This window comes from Salvia miltiorrhiza, chromosome 7 (assembly GCF_028751815.1).
Source record: "Salvia miltiorrhiza cultivar Shanhuang (shh) chromosome 7, IMPLAD_Smil_shh, whole genome shotgun sequence".
NCBI classification, from domain to species: Eukaryota; Viridiplantae; Streptophyta; class Magnoliopsida; order Lamiales; family Lamiaceae; genus Salvia; species Salvia miltiorrhiza.
Window position 1 is genome coordinate 15,976,129 of NC_080393.1, and position 15,820 is coordinate 15,991,948.

Genomic DNA, 15,820 nt, shown 5'->3' on the forward strand with positions numbered 1-15,820 from the left:
TCACAATTTTAATCACTATCCAAATCGATGTATTCTGAATGGCTTGCAACTTGAACGGACAATCGTTACCATGCTTGCAAACAAACCTCAAATGTGTCTTTCTCGATCGTTCCACGACGTACTTTACGTGATTCTCCATATGGTACAATCTCACAACAATCGCCAATTCATCTTTCGTTCGAAATATAGTACCATTTATAATATCCCACTTTTCAGTACACTAGGTTATTCCCAACTTAATGTTAGCGCACTGTCAAAATTAAGGAGTGGAAGGCCCAATTACGTAGCTTAGACCGTGCTTCGTCAACTCCCCCACGAGACTTGACATCAGATTGATACTCCGATGTGAAGTTACGATATCCTGGCTGTCTCCAAGCACAAAATTCAGTTGTCACTTAATCTAATATCTACCTGCGACACCTTTCGTCTTCTTCATCATCTTAAGACTTAGGTTCTCCAACCTGAGACGACGAAACGTCGTTGCGATCATCAATTATTTGGAATATTTCTACTTGCAACCATCTCGAGAGGCAATACTGTAGACTGATGTGAATCATATAATCCCTTCGTTAATGGTCTATGTGTAGAAAATCATGCAATCTGACCGACCATAAACAATCGCTTGAAATAATATCTGCTTCAAAACAACACAAATACACAATCAAATATACTACTAAAAAGGCAACCGTATACAGAAAAATATGAAACGTATATACAAAAATGCATGAAATAACATCAACAATCAATAATAATCAAATTGTGTATATAATAATATATACAACCGTGCAGGGAAGAACCCTAAAGGGTGCAAAAATGATTTAATTTACATAAACAATGTTTTATATGTCATAACTAAGTCTAAAACATGTAATAAGTCACATAAATAACATAAGAAACTACCCAGAATCAACAAGATTGAAATCGTGCACACATAAACATAACCGTGCATGGCTTCGTGCAAGGTTTTATGCACGATTTATAACACCGATTGATTTAGATGTTGAAACTTAATTTATTTTTTTTTTGTCCTAAAAATTAAAATATTAGTTCAAAAAATTTTAGACATTAATTAAACACATCTACATGCAATCGTACTATAGAACAATAACCATGTACACACGAAATTAAGAAAAAATTGAATATTTCACATACATCTCGTAATATATGACTTAGGTTGAATTTTTTTTAAATTTCTAGTAACCGTGCATTGGTAGTAAATAAATGAGATGTCAAAATCATTTACTTTTTGATTTCTCATAATAGTATTTAAGTACTTATACCCCAAAATGACTACAAAATTATACTTTTATAAGTGGATAATATTAAAGTTATGCAGTTTATGAAATTGACTATTCCTAGTACCACATTTAGAAAATGAAAATATTACCACATCGAATTTTGCAGAAGTACTGCAAGAAAGTATATTTCTGAAATATCCACCTTTAGAGTATATTGTTGACACTAATCAACGGGGCTGGGTTGAAAATAAATAAATACTAGTACTGATATGAAGTAAATAAGTTGATGATTGCACCAAAAGGTTTGTAACAATTGGCATTGTTAAGCTCACTCTGAACATTGTATTACGTACATATAAGCTTCTTCTTTTTTCCCATTTACAGAAATGAACGGGCGGGCTGCTAGGATAAATCGATTCCTACCTGACATTCAAAATTTGTGAGCTACGGCTGAGAAGCAGCTAACTCCTCGGCTGGTACATCACACGGCTGCCCAAATATATCAGGGATTCCGTCCCACTCGTGTTTCTCCCTAGCTTCCCAGTATCCTCCCGTGTAGCAATAACAACCATCCTCGTCCTTCCCGAACCATCTTGGTTGCCACCCTCTATCCTGCAACCTCCTAGCCTGTACATCAAATCTACAAAAGCTTAATTAATGTGAAAAGCAGATTCATGTGACTAAAGGCAGGCGCTACCCAACCCCTTCCTTGTCTATCAAAAGTTTTGCAATGCATCAATTCATGTTAGTGATTGAACAATACAAAAGTTACTTGGATTGGATCTCAAATAGGAAAAGAGACAAATAAGTAGCGGATTCAGCAAGGCAGGCATACAGATAAATAATGGAGAAGAGAATCAATTTGCCAAACAGACCAGAACAGAGAGAAAAGAAATAAAAGCAACATGTGTCACAGAAAGTACAATAATTGGCCAGACAGTTGTTGCATGAAAAAGAGAACATGTCCAATAATGCCAGAACAAAAATGTACGCACCTGTCTCTGCAACTGTTCAAGCCTCAGCTTCTCAGCATTTGCCAGCTCATATTCTCCATTCTCCAAATGCCTCTGGTCGGGTCTCAATCTTGAATCTGTTGGTGGCAGCTTGTCCCGTAAACCAGGTGTCAATTCATTTAAAGAGATCGCAAATGGTGTGAGATTATATCTTGTCTTTGTAACAGATTTATCTCTTTCCCATAGCAAAACAGCTTCTGTCATTGGGTCATATCCCTTTGGCTTTGTACTTGGATCTCCCATCACATAATACATTGCTTCATCCCACTTCCCTATTAAAACCGCAACTTTCTCCCCAGTCCTATTGTCTTGCACAATTCCATGAACCTATATTTTGACAAAATAATATTTTTATGTGACAAATAATAATTTGGTAAAACATATAGGGCAATGTGGATGGTCTAAACTGATTTGTCACATTGTCGTGCAAGAAGGTTGAGATAATATTACCACCAATTTTCACTACCCATCTAGAATCTAACTATTCTTTTGTTTCTCCTATTGCTACTGGTTGTGAAGAGGAGGAACTAATGGTTTGACTTCAATAGTTATCTTAACTGGTTTGAAGATCAGAAAGTTCACCTGATGTGGGTTCCGGTCTATGATAGACTGCTCCTTGAATTTGAGTTTGCAAGAGTAAGTACCACTGCCTTTTATGCGCATGGTGCCGTAGTGATCACAATATATTTTACCAATTATAATATTATATATAGAAGTAGTGACCTTGCTCCACTGAAATGTCTCTCCATCTTCAAACTGAAGGGTAAGAACTCCCACAGGGTCAAGCTGGATGGAACGACCCCAGAACTTGCCTTTGAGGTTAGAATCAGCCCAAAATTTCCACCCTCTGCCCTCACAATGACAGGCAACAATCATTGGATGATGACTAACCTGAAACTCCAAATACAATACTCTTCATTGTTTATACAGATATAACATAGAAAAATGCAACTTAGCCAACTTATAAGCTAATCAGAAATAGCAAAGATCTAGTAAAATAAAGAGAAAATGAAAATATCTACAGGGAGTTTTGTTGACTACAGAATAGTAACCTTTTCAGAGAAGAACCGTAGACCCTTATCCGGATAGTCAGCTTCGTAGGTTTCCCCAAGGAGAGGATTGAAGGGTTTGCATTGCCGGCCTTCTGTCGATGCGTAACCAGACACTGCAAAAGCTGCTACGTTTAGAATTCTCATCAAATCATTTTCCTGCAGAAGCAAAATGCAATTTTAATATAACTCATGACAACTACCTTTGTGTAAATTGAATGCTAACTCAAACAAATCAAGTCTAGAGTGTACAAATATAGGAACTAGATAATAATGACTTCTGGTAACAAAAAAATAATAATGGGAAATGTTAATAGAAAAGGATGCAGGATACAAGATGTGAGGTCCTCACATATCACTCAGCAGGTTTGTGAAGCATCCAACAGCAAGTTCAACCATAGCAAAATAAAAATATTCAACTGACTTGGATGGATGCAACTAGTTAAATAGTGTTGCTTCTTGATTGTACCTTCAAATATCTTAAGATACTTAGAGAAAATAATACAGATACAAACATCAATACAGAACTTCCAATGACTTGATTCAACGAACCTCATTCAGCAAAAGTGCATTTTATGATATTTATTTACGGATCACGCATCATATTCACAAATAATCTTATATGACCAGCTCGGAGTCCCTTCCATAAGCGAATTGACCAGGTCATGCAGCATAATCTCTTTGAACTGGGATCTCAGCCCTTGACAACATCCCAAATAAAATTATCATTCTTATTGCAATTTTAATTGAAAGCCTATATTCAATATGTGGTAGCTATACTCATCTTAATATATATATACATATATACTTGTGGTAGTAATACACCCTGAGCCAATAAATGTAACAGCAGATGTAAGATGCTGCCTACCAGTTAGTTAATGCAAATTTAGATTATGCCGCATGGGCTCATTAGTAATTGACAGCTCTAGTCTAATAGTCTGGCTAACATTTAACTGGTTCTCATGGTAAAGAAAACCAATACAATAGTTTTTTTAAGGTTGCAAATCATAAAGATCTAAAGATCGAAATTACTAAGATGGTCCACGACGCAACATAAAAAGGCTGCCCAATATGAGATAATATATAGACTGCCTGAATTTTTTTGTCCCAAGACATTAATAAGTGAACAAGGTACTGGTACAGAAACTAGGTTATCCTTATAAGAAATGTTTGAGACGACAACCCCACCCCCCAAACCCTTTTCAAATAGAAGTAAGAGCATATAAAAGGCTGACCTGTTTCCCCCATTCCAGAGCTTGGTCAACTAGATATGAGTACTCCAAATCTTCAAAGCATTTCTGCAGCGAGGATAGAGGCTCATTAAAGTACACAGGAAGGCAAACGCCAGACAAATCCTTGCCAATGTTATCCTTAATGATCGACCATAGGCCAACCGGCTTCTCTTTCTCCTTTGGTTCTGGTAAACTAGCCCTTCTTTTGACATAAGGAAACTCAATTGCCTTGACTCCGGTACCATCTTCTCTTAAATGACCGGAAAAGGAAGATTCTTTTTCGGCCCAGGGGCTATGAATGTACATTGGATTATCTCTGCTACGATAGGAAGCACTCCTTAGAGACTCAGCAGATAAAAAGTCATTCGTGTCAAAAAAGGTTCCATCATCATCATCTGTTTCAACATCTACTCCGTATCGACTCTCATTATCTGCATCTGAGTCACTTGCACTGCCCTCAGACATAACTGAATAGAAATCTGCAAGAGTTTTAAAGATGAGATTAAGTAAATCAAATATTCAGTGAAAACTGAAAACTATCATTTGAAAAATAATGCATAATGTGCAGTTTCTTTCTCTTAAACAACGATGTAAACAAGAAAAATAAACTAACCGCTGAATCTTCTGTTCCCTTGTCCACAGCAAGAGTCTCGTCCCTTTGTTTCATCGACTACAGTTGTTTCCAGTTCAATCTTCTCTGTCTGCACAGCGAAATAATTGATCAAAATCCTTAGATGACCTAGGGCTCTAATGAGGAAGAAAGTGAGAGAAATGCTTGATAGAATGGTATTGGAGATGGGGATTGGGGATGATAATAAACTTGGTTGATTGGTTTAGGGGAATAATTTCCCTATAAAACTTTCCGTTCCCCACTTCTAGTGTTTTTCAGATTCAAAACACATAATCTTCATTGCAATAGAGCACCTTTGATAAAATATTATAGTTGTCATCTACAGAAAACTAGAGGTGAACCCAGCGATAAGCATAGAATATTACAATCTCAAATCTAAGCAGAATTCCTTCAGAAGAAAAAAGATGAAGTGTAAACCTCCAGTCTTCTTAATGTGTCAAGCAGCAAGATGTGCTTAAGTTGAAGACTCTTCATTTGATGCTGCATCTCAGCAACTTCACCTAGCATTATAGACTCACAATCGTTTATTACAGTCTCACTAATGCCCTCCTGAACTAGCCGTGATCTTAACTTCTCCGTTGTAACAACAAAATCCTCAGAAGGTGCCAAGTCATTGCTAGTTAATAGCCTGGGAAATTTATCTTTAGCAACTAGAAGTGCCTCAATCCATGAAGCTCTGTCCTCTTTGGATTGACAACGCAAGTGGAGAGTTTTTGTTCCTGTGAATATTGAAAGCCTCTTGTCATCTGACTTGCTGGCCCGAACAGAAGAGACCTGTTCATCATATTTTTTGGTGCTTAACAGTCAGAAAAGTGAGGTGCAATCTTATGGAAGCTTTAAAAATTTACAACTCAATGCCCCAAAAGGATTCAAATATCCGAAAACAAAGAAAAGTGGTATTCAGCTCTACTGATGTCAATCTCATTGTCAATAAAGCAACTAAGGAAAACATAATCTGCATTACTAAGAAGACAGACTAAATGATTATTATTATTTCCCACAAATCTGCTTCCAGTAAATTCACACTTGAGATAATATAATGATGTTACATTAGCGTATTATGGAACGACAAATAGAGATAGGAATCCATAAGATTCAGAGCATAAACTTGAACTTTGGCACAGCTTAATAGCACTTCTTCAGCGCTAAATTTTTCCAATAACTTCCATCAAAAGCTAGGATGAAGTAATTTGCTCCAGTATGTTACTTCACAAATTATTAAAGCAAAGAGAGCAAGATCACAGAACCTGACAACAAAATCTCCATTTTCCTACTTAGGATTAGTGCATCCACTGTATTAACCATGAATCGTCAAAGTGCTTTAGTGATCACATTTCAATTGAGGGCTTCTCCTTGTTCTTAACCAACCAACTAATCGCTAGGTTTATTTAAACAATTAATCCATGTCCATCTATATAGACCTACAGAATAGCAAGAAGTTGTTCCCAAATGCAGCTTAGAGTATCAACCCCCATTTGACAAACTTAACTGCTAAAACGTACACTACGTTCCAATGGCATTGCCTCTTACCATAAGAGGTAAACATGTGATGCAACGACAAGGTCAAATAGCACTTAACACTAAACACATTGCAATTACTTACAAAAAAAAAATAAAAAAAATCAACCGACCTTCAAATGTATCTCCCCAAATGGCTTCCACTGCTTCCCCGACCCAAACGCATTGGCCCTAAGAGCGTTCCCGCTTCCACTCCCATTTCCACTACTACCCTTCCTCATATACCTCCAACTTTCCTGCCCAATCACTCTCACCCCCTTCTCCCGGCCCGAACCCACGACAATTTTGTCCGGCCCGTGCACCTTATAATACGAGAGCACCCCATCCTCCAACACAAACCACCTTTCCCTCCATCCTTTCCCGTAATTCACCCATTTATACAAAATGCCAGCCACACTCTTGATCTCATCACTCTCCTCGCACTTGTCAGCCTGCAGATCGCCTCCGCCAGCGACGCCATTGGTCGACAAACTCCTCCTCGAGTTGAAACTCACCGGCCGCAGAATCACATTGCTGTTGTTGTTGAAACTAACACTCTCGTCGCAGCAGTTGCCATCAACTACGAGCTCCTGACTTAGGGTTTGGGACTTCACGACAGTTGGATCCTTTTCGACCGACACCGGCGCAATGCAGCACAGAGGATTCATGCTTCGATCGGTGAAACCACGAGAATCGGCTCCGATCCCCGGAATAGCAACTCTTTGGATTGCCGGAGCTCCGCCGCACCCAACCGGAGATCGATCGGGCGACGATTGCGATAATATGACATATGATGAGTTCCAGAATCTGAGTAGAGAGAGAGGATGACGAAATGGGTGTCAGGGATCGGGGGCGGATAGATATAGGAGTGTGTATGTATAGGTAGAAGTAGAGCTGCAGATCCAATTAATGGGAGTGGTGTCAGTGGAGGGGGTGCGTAGGATAAGCAGAGGGGCTTAAATGCATGGGTTTGGGGCAGGCGTAATGATTGCGGGGGCAGCTAACGTGCGCTGGGGGTGGTGGTGCTCCTATTCGCAAAGGTAGTGACTGGAATTTTGTTGGGGGGTGGGGGGAGTGGCCTGCCTGATAATTATGAAGCGGTCAGGGAAAATGACAGAAATAGGTTTGCAGATGGGTGACAGTGTTCGTTTTCGTGAAAGTTGACTTCTGATGTTGACTGGGGGTGTTTTCGGAAACTCACAATTAGGAGAAACTGGGAATTTTGCCTTGGATGCTCGGACTTATAAATCAGAAAGAAAAAAAATTGAGATCACTCTTTTTTTTCAGGGTAAACCAATGTCATTGATTACTCCAAATCAAGGGAAACAATATTTCTAAGCCATCGAGGGAAATCCTTAGTCCAACACTTCGACTCAAAACAAAATCTCGCATGCTGAGCTAAGCTATGAGCCACACTATTGGCTTCTCTATACATGTGTCGCACATTCAACAAAAAAATATTCCTAGCCAAAAGGAGAATCTCCGCCAAGTCCTATGGAAGACAACACTCATCTTCCATCTTGTTAGCCATTGCTCTCGCCGCAAGGAGTGAATCGGAATAAATCTCCACTGGGGCAATCTCAAGCTCGACACACACAAGAATACCGCGAATGACCGCCATAATCTCCGCCATCATCGCATTAGAAACCGGTTTCATCTTCTGAGCCCCGGCCACCACCATGTCGCCATTCGCGTCTCTACAAACATAACCCACGCCATACTCTCCTTTCCCCGGATCAAAAAGAGCATCAACATCCATCCTGAACACCCCAAATCTCGGTGATCTGCTCCATTTCTTAGACCCCAGTTTAACTCCCAACCAACCTTCAATCTGGTGTGTAACGCGAGCTGCATTGAAAGTTTCCAGCATGGCTCTAGTCATGTTCTCCTCCGGCTCATCAAAATGTTCCTTATTCCCATGTTTAAGATTGCACACGTAGTTCCACACTTGCCAAAGTAACACACACCAAACCTCGTACTCCCCTTCATCAAAGGACTTTTTGATAGCCTCCGCAATGTCAATCATCTCCATACCTTCCGCTGTTCTCAGAATGTACCAGAAAGCAGATTTCTACCACACAATTGAGATCACTCTTTAAATGCTCTGAGTTCGGACTTCTATGGAATACATATTATTTGCGAGCCATATTCACGCACATAACTAACATGTGTCAAAGTGAAAACATATTTAGATTCAAACTTAAGACACACATCATCAATGCCAACAACATGACAATTTTCATTATTAGCCCTAAACACATAGTCTTAAAGTTTAAAAACATATTCATAACCGACGACATATGAAAAGAACAATCAAAATCTATATGCATTCACTTTCACACAGACATTTAGAATACATAGATTTCGACATATGAAAAGAACAATCAAAATCTATATGCATTCACTTTCACACAGACATTTAGAATACATAGATTTCATCAGGTTGTTATTACATGCTCTAACCACAAAAAAAAAAAAAAAATCTCTCATGTTATCACTACAAGAAGCCAAGTTAGCATGCTCATTTTGTATATCACCATCAGACTCTGACTCATCATCTAAACTAGAACTACAGCTATAAGTATAACTAGAGCTAGAACAAGGACAATCTGTAGCAAAATAACCCGGTTTACCACAGTTATAACACTTTTTATTCCTCGACTTATGAGACTTCTTCTTCTTCTTCTTAGTGTACTAAATTAGTTTGTACCAATATAGACTCATTGGTGGAGGCAGTAAAGAGTTCATTTGATGAACTGTCTCCAACAACTCTCAACAATGTATTTTTAAGCCTTCAAGGCTGTATGGTTGAGATTCTTAAGGTGAAAGGGTATAACTGTTATAAAATTCCCACTACAAAAAAAACGCTAATAGACAACGGTCAGAATCCGTTGTCTATTACAAAATCAACTGTTGTAAATGAGAGTATTGTCTATTGATGGGCGGTCATAGACAACGGGTTCTGGACCGTTGTCTATTCTCTTATAGACAACGGTTTCTAGACCGTTGTCTATTCTCTGATAGACAACGGTTTAGAAATCGTTGTCTATTCTCTCATAGACAACGTCTTAGCGTTTGTTGTCTATTCTGTGATAGACAACATGAGAAAACCCGTTGTCTATTCTCTCATAGACAACGACTGATCATCTGTTGTCTATTCTCTTATATACAACAAGTTCTTGACCATTGTATATTCTATATTATAGTTTTTATTTTGTATTTATATTTAAAATTTCCTGATTTTTCAATTTATATTTCAGTAAATCTAAAAACATAATATGAAAAGCTAAAAATTCATACATTATAATCCAACATCATTATCCCTACATTACATTAGAATCCAACATCATCATCCCTACATTACATTAGAATCCAAACATCATCATCCTACATTACATTAGAATCCAAACATCATCATCGTACTAATTGAAACATAACTGCAAACCAAGCAAGTTACACCATCTGCAATATTAAAATATTTCAAGTATCAATTTATAAAATTTATTAACCTTATATCTCAAAAATATAAAAAAATTAACTTTATATAAAACTTACCCATCATCACTCATCCGTGATTTTACATACAAATTCTGCCCACTCTATCCTTACTTCATCAATTTCCTTTTTGGAGTAGCATCCTCCTGCAAACTATAAGAAAAACAAACTTGTGATCAAATATGAAATTATAGAAATTGTCTTGAAGTAAAATTTAATAAAAATTATAAATTACAATTACCAGTGTATATTATAATATACATTAAAAATAAATAATCTAAATTAATATAAAAAATAATAATAAAACTTACGTCGTCATAATATACATCAGGATAGTACCACAGTTATGTATACCATTACTTAGTAGCATTTAAGCAGTCCTACATCACACTCATAAGTCATAAGAAATATGGTTGCAGAAAGACACAGTCGTCAAATTTGCAAAGTGGCATTCAAGGCCCATGAGTAAAATAGCCAGCAATAAGTTATATAATGGGTGGTTGAAGAAACCGAAGTCCATAACCTCTTTTATTCAAAATCCATGAAAAAAGAATTATCAAAATCAAAATACTAACTGGTCATGATTCTCATAGCCCTTTGTAACAATCAGTTCAGCGGAATAATCTTGTACGATATGGACACCTTATTCATCAGTCACATGTTCAGAATCACTTGATTATTTAAATAAATTTTCTTCATACTCGTCAAATTTTCCTCCACCCGCAGAACAATTAGTCCAATTTCAACAAAACCAAAAGCCGAGAACTGCTCTACAGAATCTCAGATATCAAATAATGACCCCAAACATTTCTAACCACATTCTATAACTCCAGGAAAATAGGGGAACCTAAATAGAGATAATTTTTCTTTATATCAATAATAGAGCATATACCTCTCTCATAATCAAAATAAAATCCAGTGCACTGAGAACTCCGGTAAACCGGCTCTTTGAGAAGTCCCACAAGGGCGCCGTATATACACCCTGGAAAGAATTTGTTGGTTGAAAAGAATTGCACTAAATAAAAATACATAAGCAGAGGCAAGCAAAAGTGTGTATAATTAACATGTAAGACAAATCTCGCAGTCGCAGGGGTCAAAATAGAATCCAACATTTTGATACCATCATGGGATTATTAGTTCTTAAATAAAAAACCAATGCCAACTCTGATAATTAATAAGATAGAATTATTATCTAAAGGAAGACAGGAAAAATATCGACCTACAGATACCAAATTGTTTTACCTGCTCATGCAGAATATGAAATGCTTGCTTTACGGGTAAGTCGACGTCAAAGGCAACAACCTGCAAGCAATGTAATATATCAGGCAAAAGAACTATAGAGAGAAAATAAATACAAAGGGATTAACATTAAAATAGGCAGCAGACATCCTTACCTTTCCAGACTCAGGAAGCAATTCATAGGCCATGTGCGTCGACATAAATACAGCAAAAGAAAGAACATTAGCTGGCGGTCAATGAATCTAGTATAGTATGGTGCAAATACACAAGAACTTTGCTACAGTAGTTGAAATGGAAAAAAGAACTTTACTAAGGAGCTTGAAATTTGAGCAAACAGAAGCCAATTTCTTTAAAGTTTCATTTGGAGCTATAGCTTGAATCAAGATTGAAGGATGCCATGATAATTTATATATTACCGGAGATGGAAAACATCTGAGGTAGCTGCTCCTGGCATTTCATAGAGATAGTAGGTTACTTCATCATCGAACCCAACGATCTTCATCTTCCTGAGCAGGGGGGGAGGGGGGGTTACTGAGTGCAGCTACCATAGACAAGAAAGAACCCCATTTGTACCTTTGGGCATCAGATTACAGGCAGAATGTCGATTCTATGAACCAATACAGAAAAAAATAATGCATCAAGGAATTACAGAAGACCAAATGAAAAATATAATAATAGGTAGGTTTTGCAATTTTATTAAGTTACCTTCCAAAACCATCAAAACATTCGGTCAAATGCATCTTAATGAGTTATATTCAACCCCAAGTTCCTACAGGCTACAAGGTATATAGAAGTCAATCTCGATTTAATCCACAAACAAAACTCAATCACATTCACAAAATCTATAGGGAAGAGCCACTCCCAAAACCTAAGAATTTAGGGATCTAAAATTCGAAAAAAAAATTAGGGAAGGGAGTTGCCACATTACCTCGCCGTGTTGGCAACTGCTGGTGTTTTGGAGTCGCCGGACGGACCAACGGAGCCGCTGAGGCCGGAGGAGGTGAGGCGGGACGACGGGAAAGGATGGGCCGTGCTGTCGCACACTGAGGCGCGACGGGGCATAGCATACTTCTGGCTTGCCACGGAGGCTTCGAGTCAGACCGAGGCGGGGCGGTCGGAGACCGGTGGTGCGTTGGATCGGGGGAGACTGCCGGAGGCGCGTCAGACTGATGGGAGGCGAGGCGGCGGCCTGTGGGCGGGAGAATTGAACGAGAGAAAGAGAGTTAGGGTTTGGATTTTAGAGGTTTGAGAATTTAAATTAGATTAAATTAAATATATTATGGCTTTAAAAAAATTGAAAACAAACTAAAACAAATGAAAAAAATTGACTTTTAAAATAAATGATAAAAATATGAAAAAAAAATGATAAAAACAAAAAAACTTGACTCTAATTTATTTAAATACTAATTTAAAAATAAACTTAATTTCTAATTTTTTTATTTTTAGAACATTTTTTTTATTTGAAAATAAATATATTAGGATTTTAAAAAAATTGAAAAAAAAAATTGGAAAAAAGAGAAAAAAATATTGATCATACATAACAATTTCCCTAACGGTTGAAATAACCGTTACAAAATACGTTCATATATAACGATTTTCGTAACGGTTTGACAATCGTTATAAAAGATATGCTCATAGATAACGCATTTCATAACGGTTCAATATTACCATTATCTACATGACTAATAGATAACGCTCATACATAACGCATTACTTCATACCGTTATGTATGTATATAGGTAACAGTACATACATGACGGAAATTTCTCTAACTGTTATCTATAGTGAAAAAGGCGCTCATACATAACGGTTTTTGAAAAAAACCGTTATGTATAATGTGTTATGTATGTTCGATTTTCTTGTAGTGAAATTGCAGCGGGGAAAGAGAGAAAGAGAGGTTAGTCACGATTTGGGGGAAAGAGATAGAGAGGCCAGCGCGATTAGGTCGAAAACGAGAGACACTGTTATTCATCTTTTTAATTTTGTTTTTTCATAATTTATTTATTTTTTATGATTTTTATACCATATTAAATATTTTTTCATTAACTTAAATTTAAGATGTAGTATTAAGTATTTTTTTTATGAATTAAATTTGATGATGTTCATAAAAAAAATTAAAGAAAAAATTAGTAAAAAAAATTAGTGAAAGAAGAGAGAGAAAAAAAAATTAAGTATTTTCAAAACCGTTGTCTATAGTTATAATAGACAACGGTTTTCAGGCCCGTTGTCTATGACCGCCCTAAATAGACAACGGTTTTTCCAAAACCGTTGTCTATAGTTATAATAGACAACGGTTCTGAAACACGTTGTCTATGACCGCCCTAAATAGACAACAGGTTTTCCAAAATCGTTGTCTATAGTTATCATAGACAACAGGTTTCAGACCCGTTGTCTATGACCGCCCTAAATAGACAACAGGTTTTCCAAAATCGTTGTCTATAGTTATCATAGACAACAGGTTTAGAAGCATGTTGTCTATATTATGTTGTCTATGAGCTGAATTCTTGTAGTGTCCCCATATGAAGAAAGGAGTCCTAATTAGATAGGGATAACTACCTTTGAACTTAGAAGTTCCCCATGATTTAGTTAAGGAATGCATAAACTATCTCATGGAGAATGGTATAGTAAATGGAATGGACCATCTAATGAATGCACTTAAAATAAGTGTGTGTTCATTAGATGAAATTGAATACCAAATGAATGGTTTAGGTATTCACAATCCATGAGCATCTAATGAATGCACTTGAAATAAGTGCGTATTGATTATATGAAATTGAATACCAAATGAATGGTTTAGGTATTCAAAATCCATGAGCAATATAGGTTTTGTTGGACTACTTTTTGTAGGCAGGTTCATAGCAAGTTTTTGTAAAGAAATGGATATAATGCCGCTGCCGTTTTACCAAATGCAATGTGATTTTATGTTTTTCCTTAGACATTCTACACATGGGCACACACCAACACATGCAGGCATAGAGGGCTTGAGCATAACCACACACATAGACACATGATTTATGCTCAATTGTTCTTAATTTAGGGGTTTGATTGTGCTAATTATGAGTTACATATTCTGGAAGTTGGTGTGTTTATGGGTTTGTTTAATGCTTTGTAGGAGATTTTGATATAATAGGATGAAGAATGTTTTGTTCGAGTTTTTGGATCAGAAATGGCTATTTTGGGCTCAAAGTGGTGTCCAGAGCTGAAGTCCATTCGTTAAAGTAGATTTCCCGTGCCAGAGCCAGAGCTAATGATCCATAGCCAGAGCTGACTGAACTTGACAGAGCTGACCAATCTCGACAGAGCGGACTTTCCAGACTTCCATAGCCAGAGCTGGCATTCATCTGTGCAGAGCTAAAGTTGACAGAGCTGGCATTTACTCGCTAGAGCCAACACTATTCCAGAACTGATCAAAGCTCCAGAGCTGAAGACTCCAGAACAGACTATAATTCAACAAAGCTGAACATTCCAGAGCCGAGTTCCAGCGCTGGCAATCACGCGCATAGTTCCAAAGCTGGCAATAACTTGCTAGAGTTGCCATGACTTGCTTAGCACGTTATCCCTTGCATTCTCCTGTGCGCGCACGCCTGCCTTGATGTCTATCTCTTAGGCCCAGTTTGGCTGGGCCGTACTTTATGGTCATTAGAGTTGATGAAGGGTGGTCTATAAAAAGGGCTGAACGTTCATCATCAAGGACAATCTTCTGCCTCCGGCACACAACTTCTTTTGCCTTTGGGAATCATTGCTCTTCCGTTTAGGCAACCAAAACACTTAGGGTTTTTTCGAGTTTTCATTGTTCTTCAAGTTCTTGAGATTTTCGTTCTAGTTAGCTTTCAATTCCATTTTGCTTTACTTTTCTATTTCGAGTTGTAATCAAGTGACAGTCATTTCATCCTCGCGACGTTTTATGGTATTTCGTATTTACTTTAATTTCTTTGCCTCGTTATAAATTATGTTTTGCTTTCAATTATGCAATTTTGTTTATGTCAATTAGATTAGAACCTTTTATTTACAAGTATTTAAATTGTTAGCATAGTAGCGTTTAATTCTTAGTAACTTCTACTTTATCTTTTGATATCGCTTTTACTTTATCGTTTAATTCTGCCTAGGGTTAGTAATTTATTTAAGTTTAAGTATTTGAATTTCGCCTAGTTAATTCCAAGTTTAAGTTTTCAATTCCAAGCTTTAGTTTAATTTTACAGTTTTCAATCCGATCTTTACCGCTTTCTTGTGATACAATTAGAAGTCCTTTAAGATCTTCCTTGAGAGATGACTTTGGGTCAACTTACCATTGCTAGAGTGTCCTTGTCCTATTGCAAGTCAATCTAGAGGTGTTTTAGGTTGAGTCAACACACACCAACACATAATGGCATAGAGGGCACACACCAACACATGTAGGCAAATTAGGGGTTGTAAATCAAAAAGCTCA

General features: G+C 37.3%; 2 protein-coding genes across 9 annotated transcripts; both read right to left on the reverse strand.

Moving 5' to 3' along the window:
• Positions 1–1,508: 1,508 nt before the first annotated feature.
• On the reverse strand, positions 1,509–7,776 carry LOC130995529 (oxysterol-binding protein-related protein 1D). 2 transcript variants are annotated; one of them, XM_057920849.1, is made up of 8 exons: positions 6,795–7,776; positions 5,581–5,937; positions 5,146–5,233; positions 4,536–5,011; positions 3,304–3,459; positions 2,834–3,142; positions 2,234–2,578; positions 1,509–1,865 (listed from the first exon to the last, which is right to left on the reverse strand). In XM_057920849.1, exons 1-8 carry the CDS (start codon positions 7,326–7,328, stop codon positions 1,683–1,685), a joined length of 2,448 nt encoding a protein of 815 aa, XP_057776832.1. In that variant the 5' UTR covers positions 7,329–7,776; the 3' UTR covers positions 1,509–1,682. The 2 variants fall into 2 exon arrangements, with proteins under 2 accessions (XP_057776832.1, XP_057776833.1); XM_057920850.1 differs by having other exon boundaries at positions 1,509–1,878; positions 6,795–7,758.
• A 2,163-nt stretch (positions 7,777–9,939) lies between these two features.
• LOC130995531 (sucrose nonfermenting 4-like protein) lies at positions 9,940–12,647 on the reverse strand. Of its 7 annotated transcripts, XR_009092184.1 has the most exons (8): positions 12,323–12,646; positions 12,100–12,170; positions 11,968–12,001; positions 11,550–11,900; positions 11,398–11,457; positions 11,048–11,137; positions 10,216–10,308; positions 9,940–10,122 (listed from the first exon to the last, which is right to left on the reverse strand). XR_009092184.1 is itself a non-coding variant. In XM_057920852.1 (6 exons), the coding sequence occupies exons 2-5, from the start codon at positions 11,592–11,594 to the stop codon at positions 10,222–10,224; spliced, it is 282 nt and encodes a 93-aa protein (XP_057776835.1). In that variant the 5' UTR covers positions 11,595–11,900; positions 12,323–12,639; the 3' UTR covers positions 9,940–10,122; positions 10,216–10,221. The 7 variants fall into 7 exon arrangements, 3 of the variants coding, with proteins under 3 accessions (XP_057776835.1, XP_057776836.1, XP_057776834.1); XR_009092183.1 differs by having other exon boundaries at positions 11,550–12,001; positions 12,323–12,647; XR_009092185.1 differs by lacking the exon at positions 11,968–12,001.
• Positions 12,648–15,820: the final 3,173 nt, after the last annotated feature.

What these genes read in the sequence shown, in the direction of transcription:
- LOC130995529 (XM_057920849.1), bottom strand. Translation starts at nt 7,328, where the DNA reads ATGAATCCTCTGTGCTGCATTGCGCCGGTGTCGGTCGAAAAGGATCCA. An exon ending in TTGGGGAGATACATTTGAAG is followed by an intron (nt 5,938 to 6,794) that starts GTCGGTTGATTT and finishes TATGATGAACAG; the next exon opens with GTCTCTTCTGTTCGGGCCAG. An exon ending in CTCTGGAATGGGGGAAACAG is followed by an intron (nt 3,460 to 4,535) that starts GTCAGCCTTTTA and finishes TTGCTTCTGCAG; the next exon opens with GAAAATGATTTGATGAGAAT.
- LOC130995531 (XM_057920852.1), bottom strand. Translation starts at nt 11,594, where the DNA reads ATGTCGACGCACATGGCCTATGAATTGCTTCCTGAGTCTGGAAAG. An exon ending in TGCTTCCTGAGTCTGGAAAG is followed by an intron (nt 11,458 to 11,549) that starts GTAAGGATGTCT and finishes CATTGCTTGCAG; the next exon opens with GTTGTTGCCTTTGACGTCGA. An exon ending in TTATTTTGATTATGAGAGAG is followed by an intron (nt 10,309 to 11,047) that starts GTATATGCTCTA and finishes TTTTTCTTATAG; the next exon opens with TTTGCAGGAGGATGCTACTC.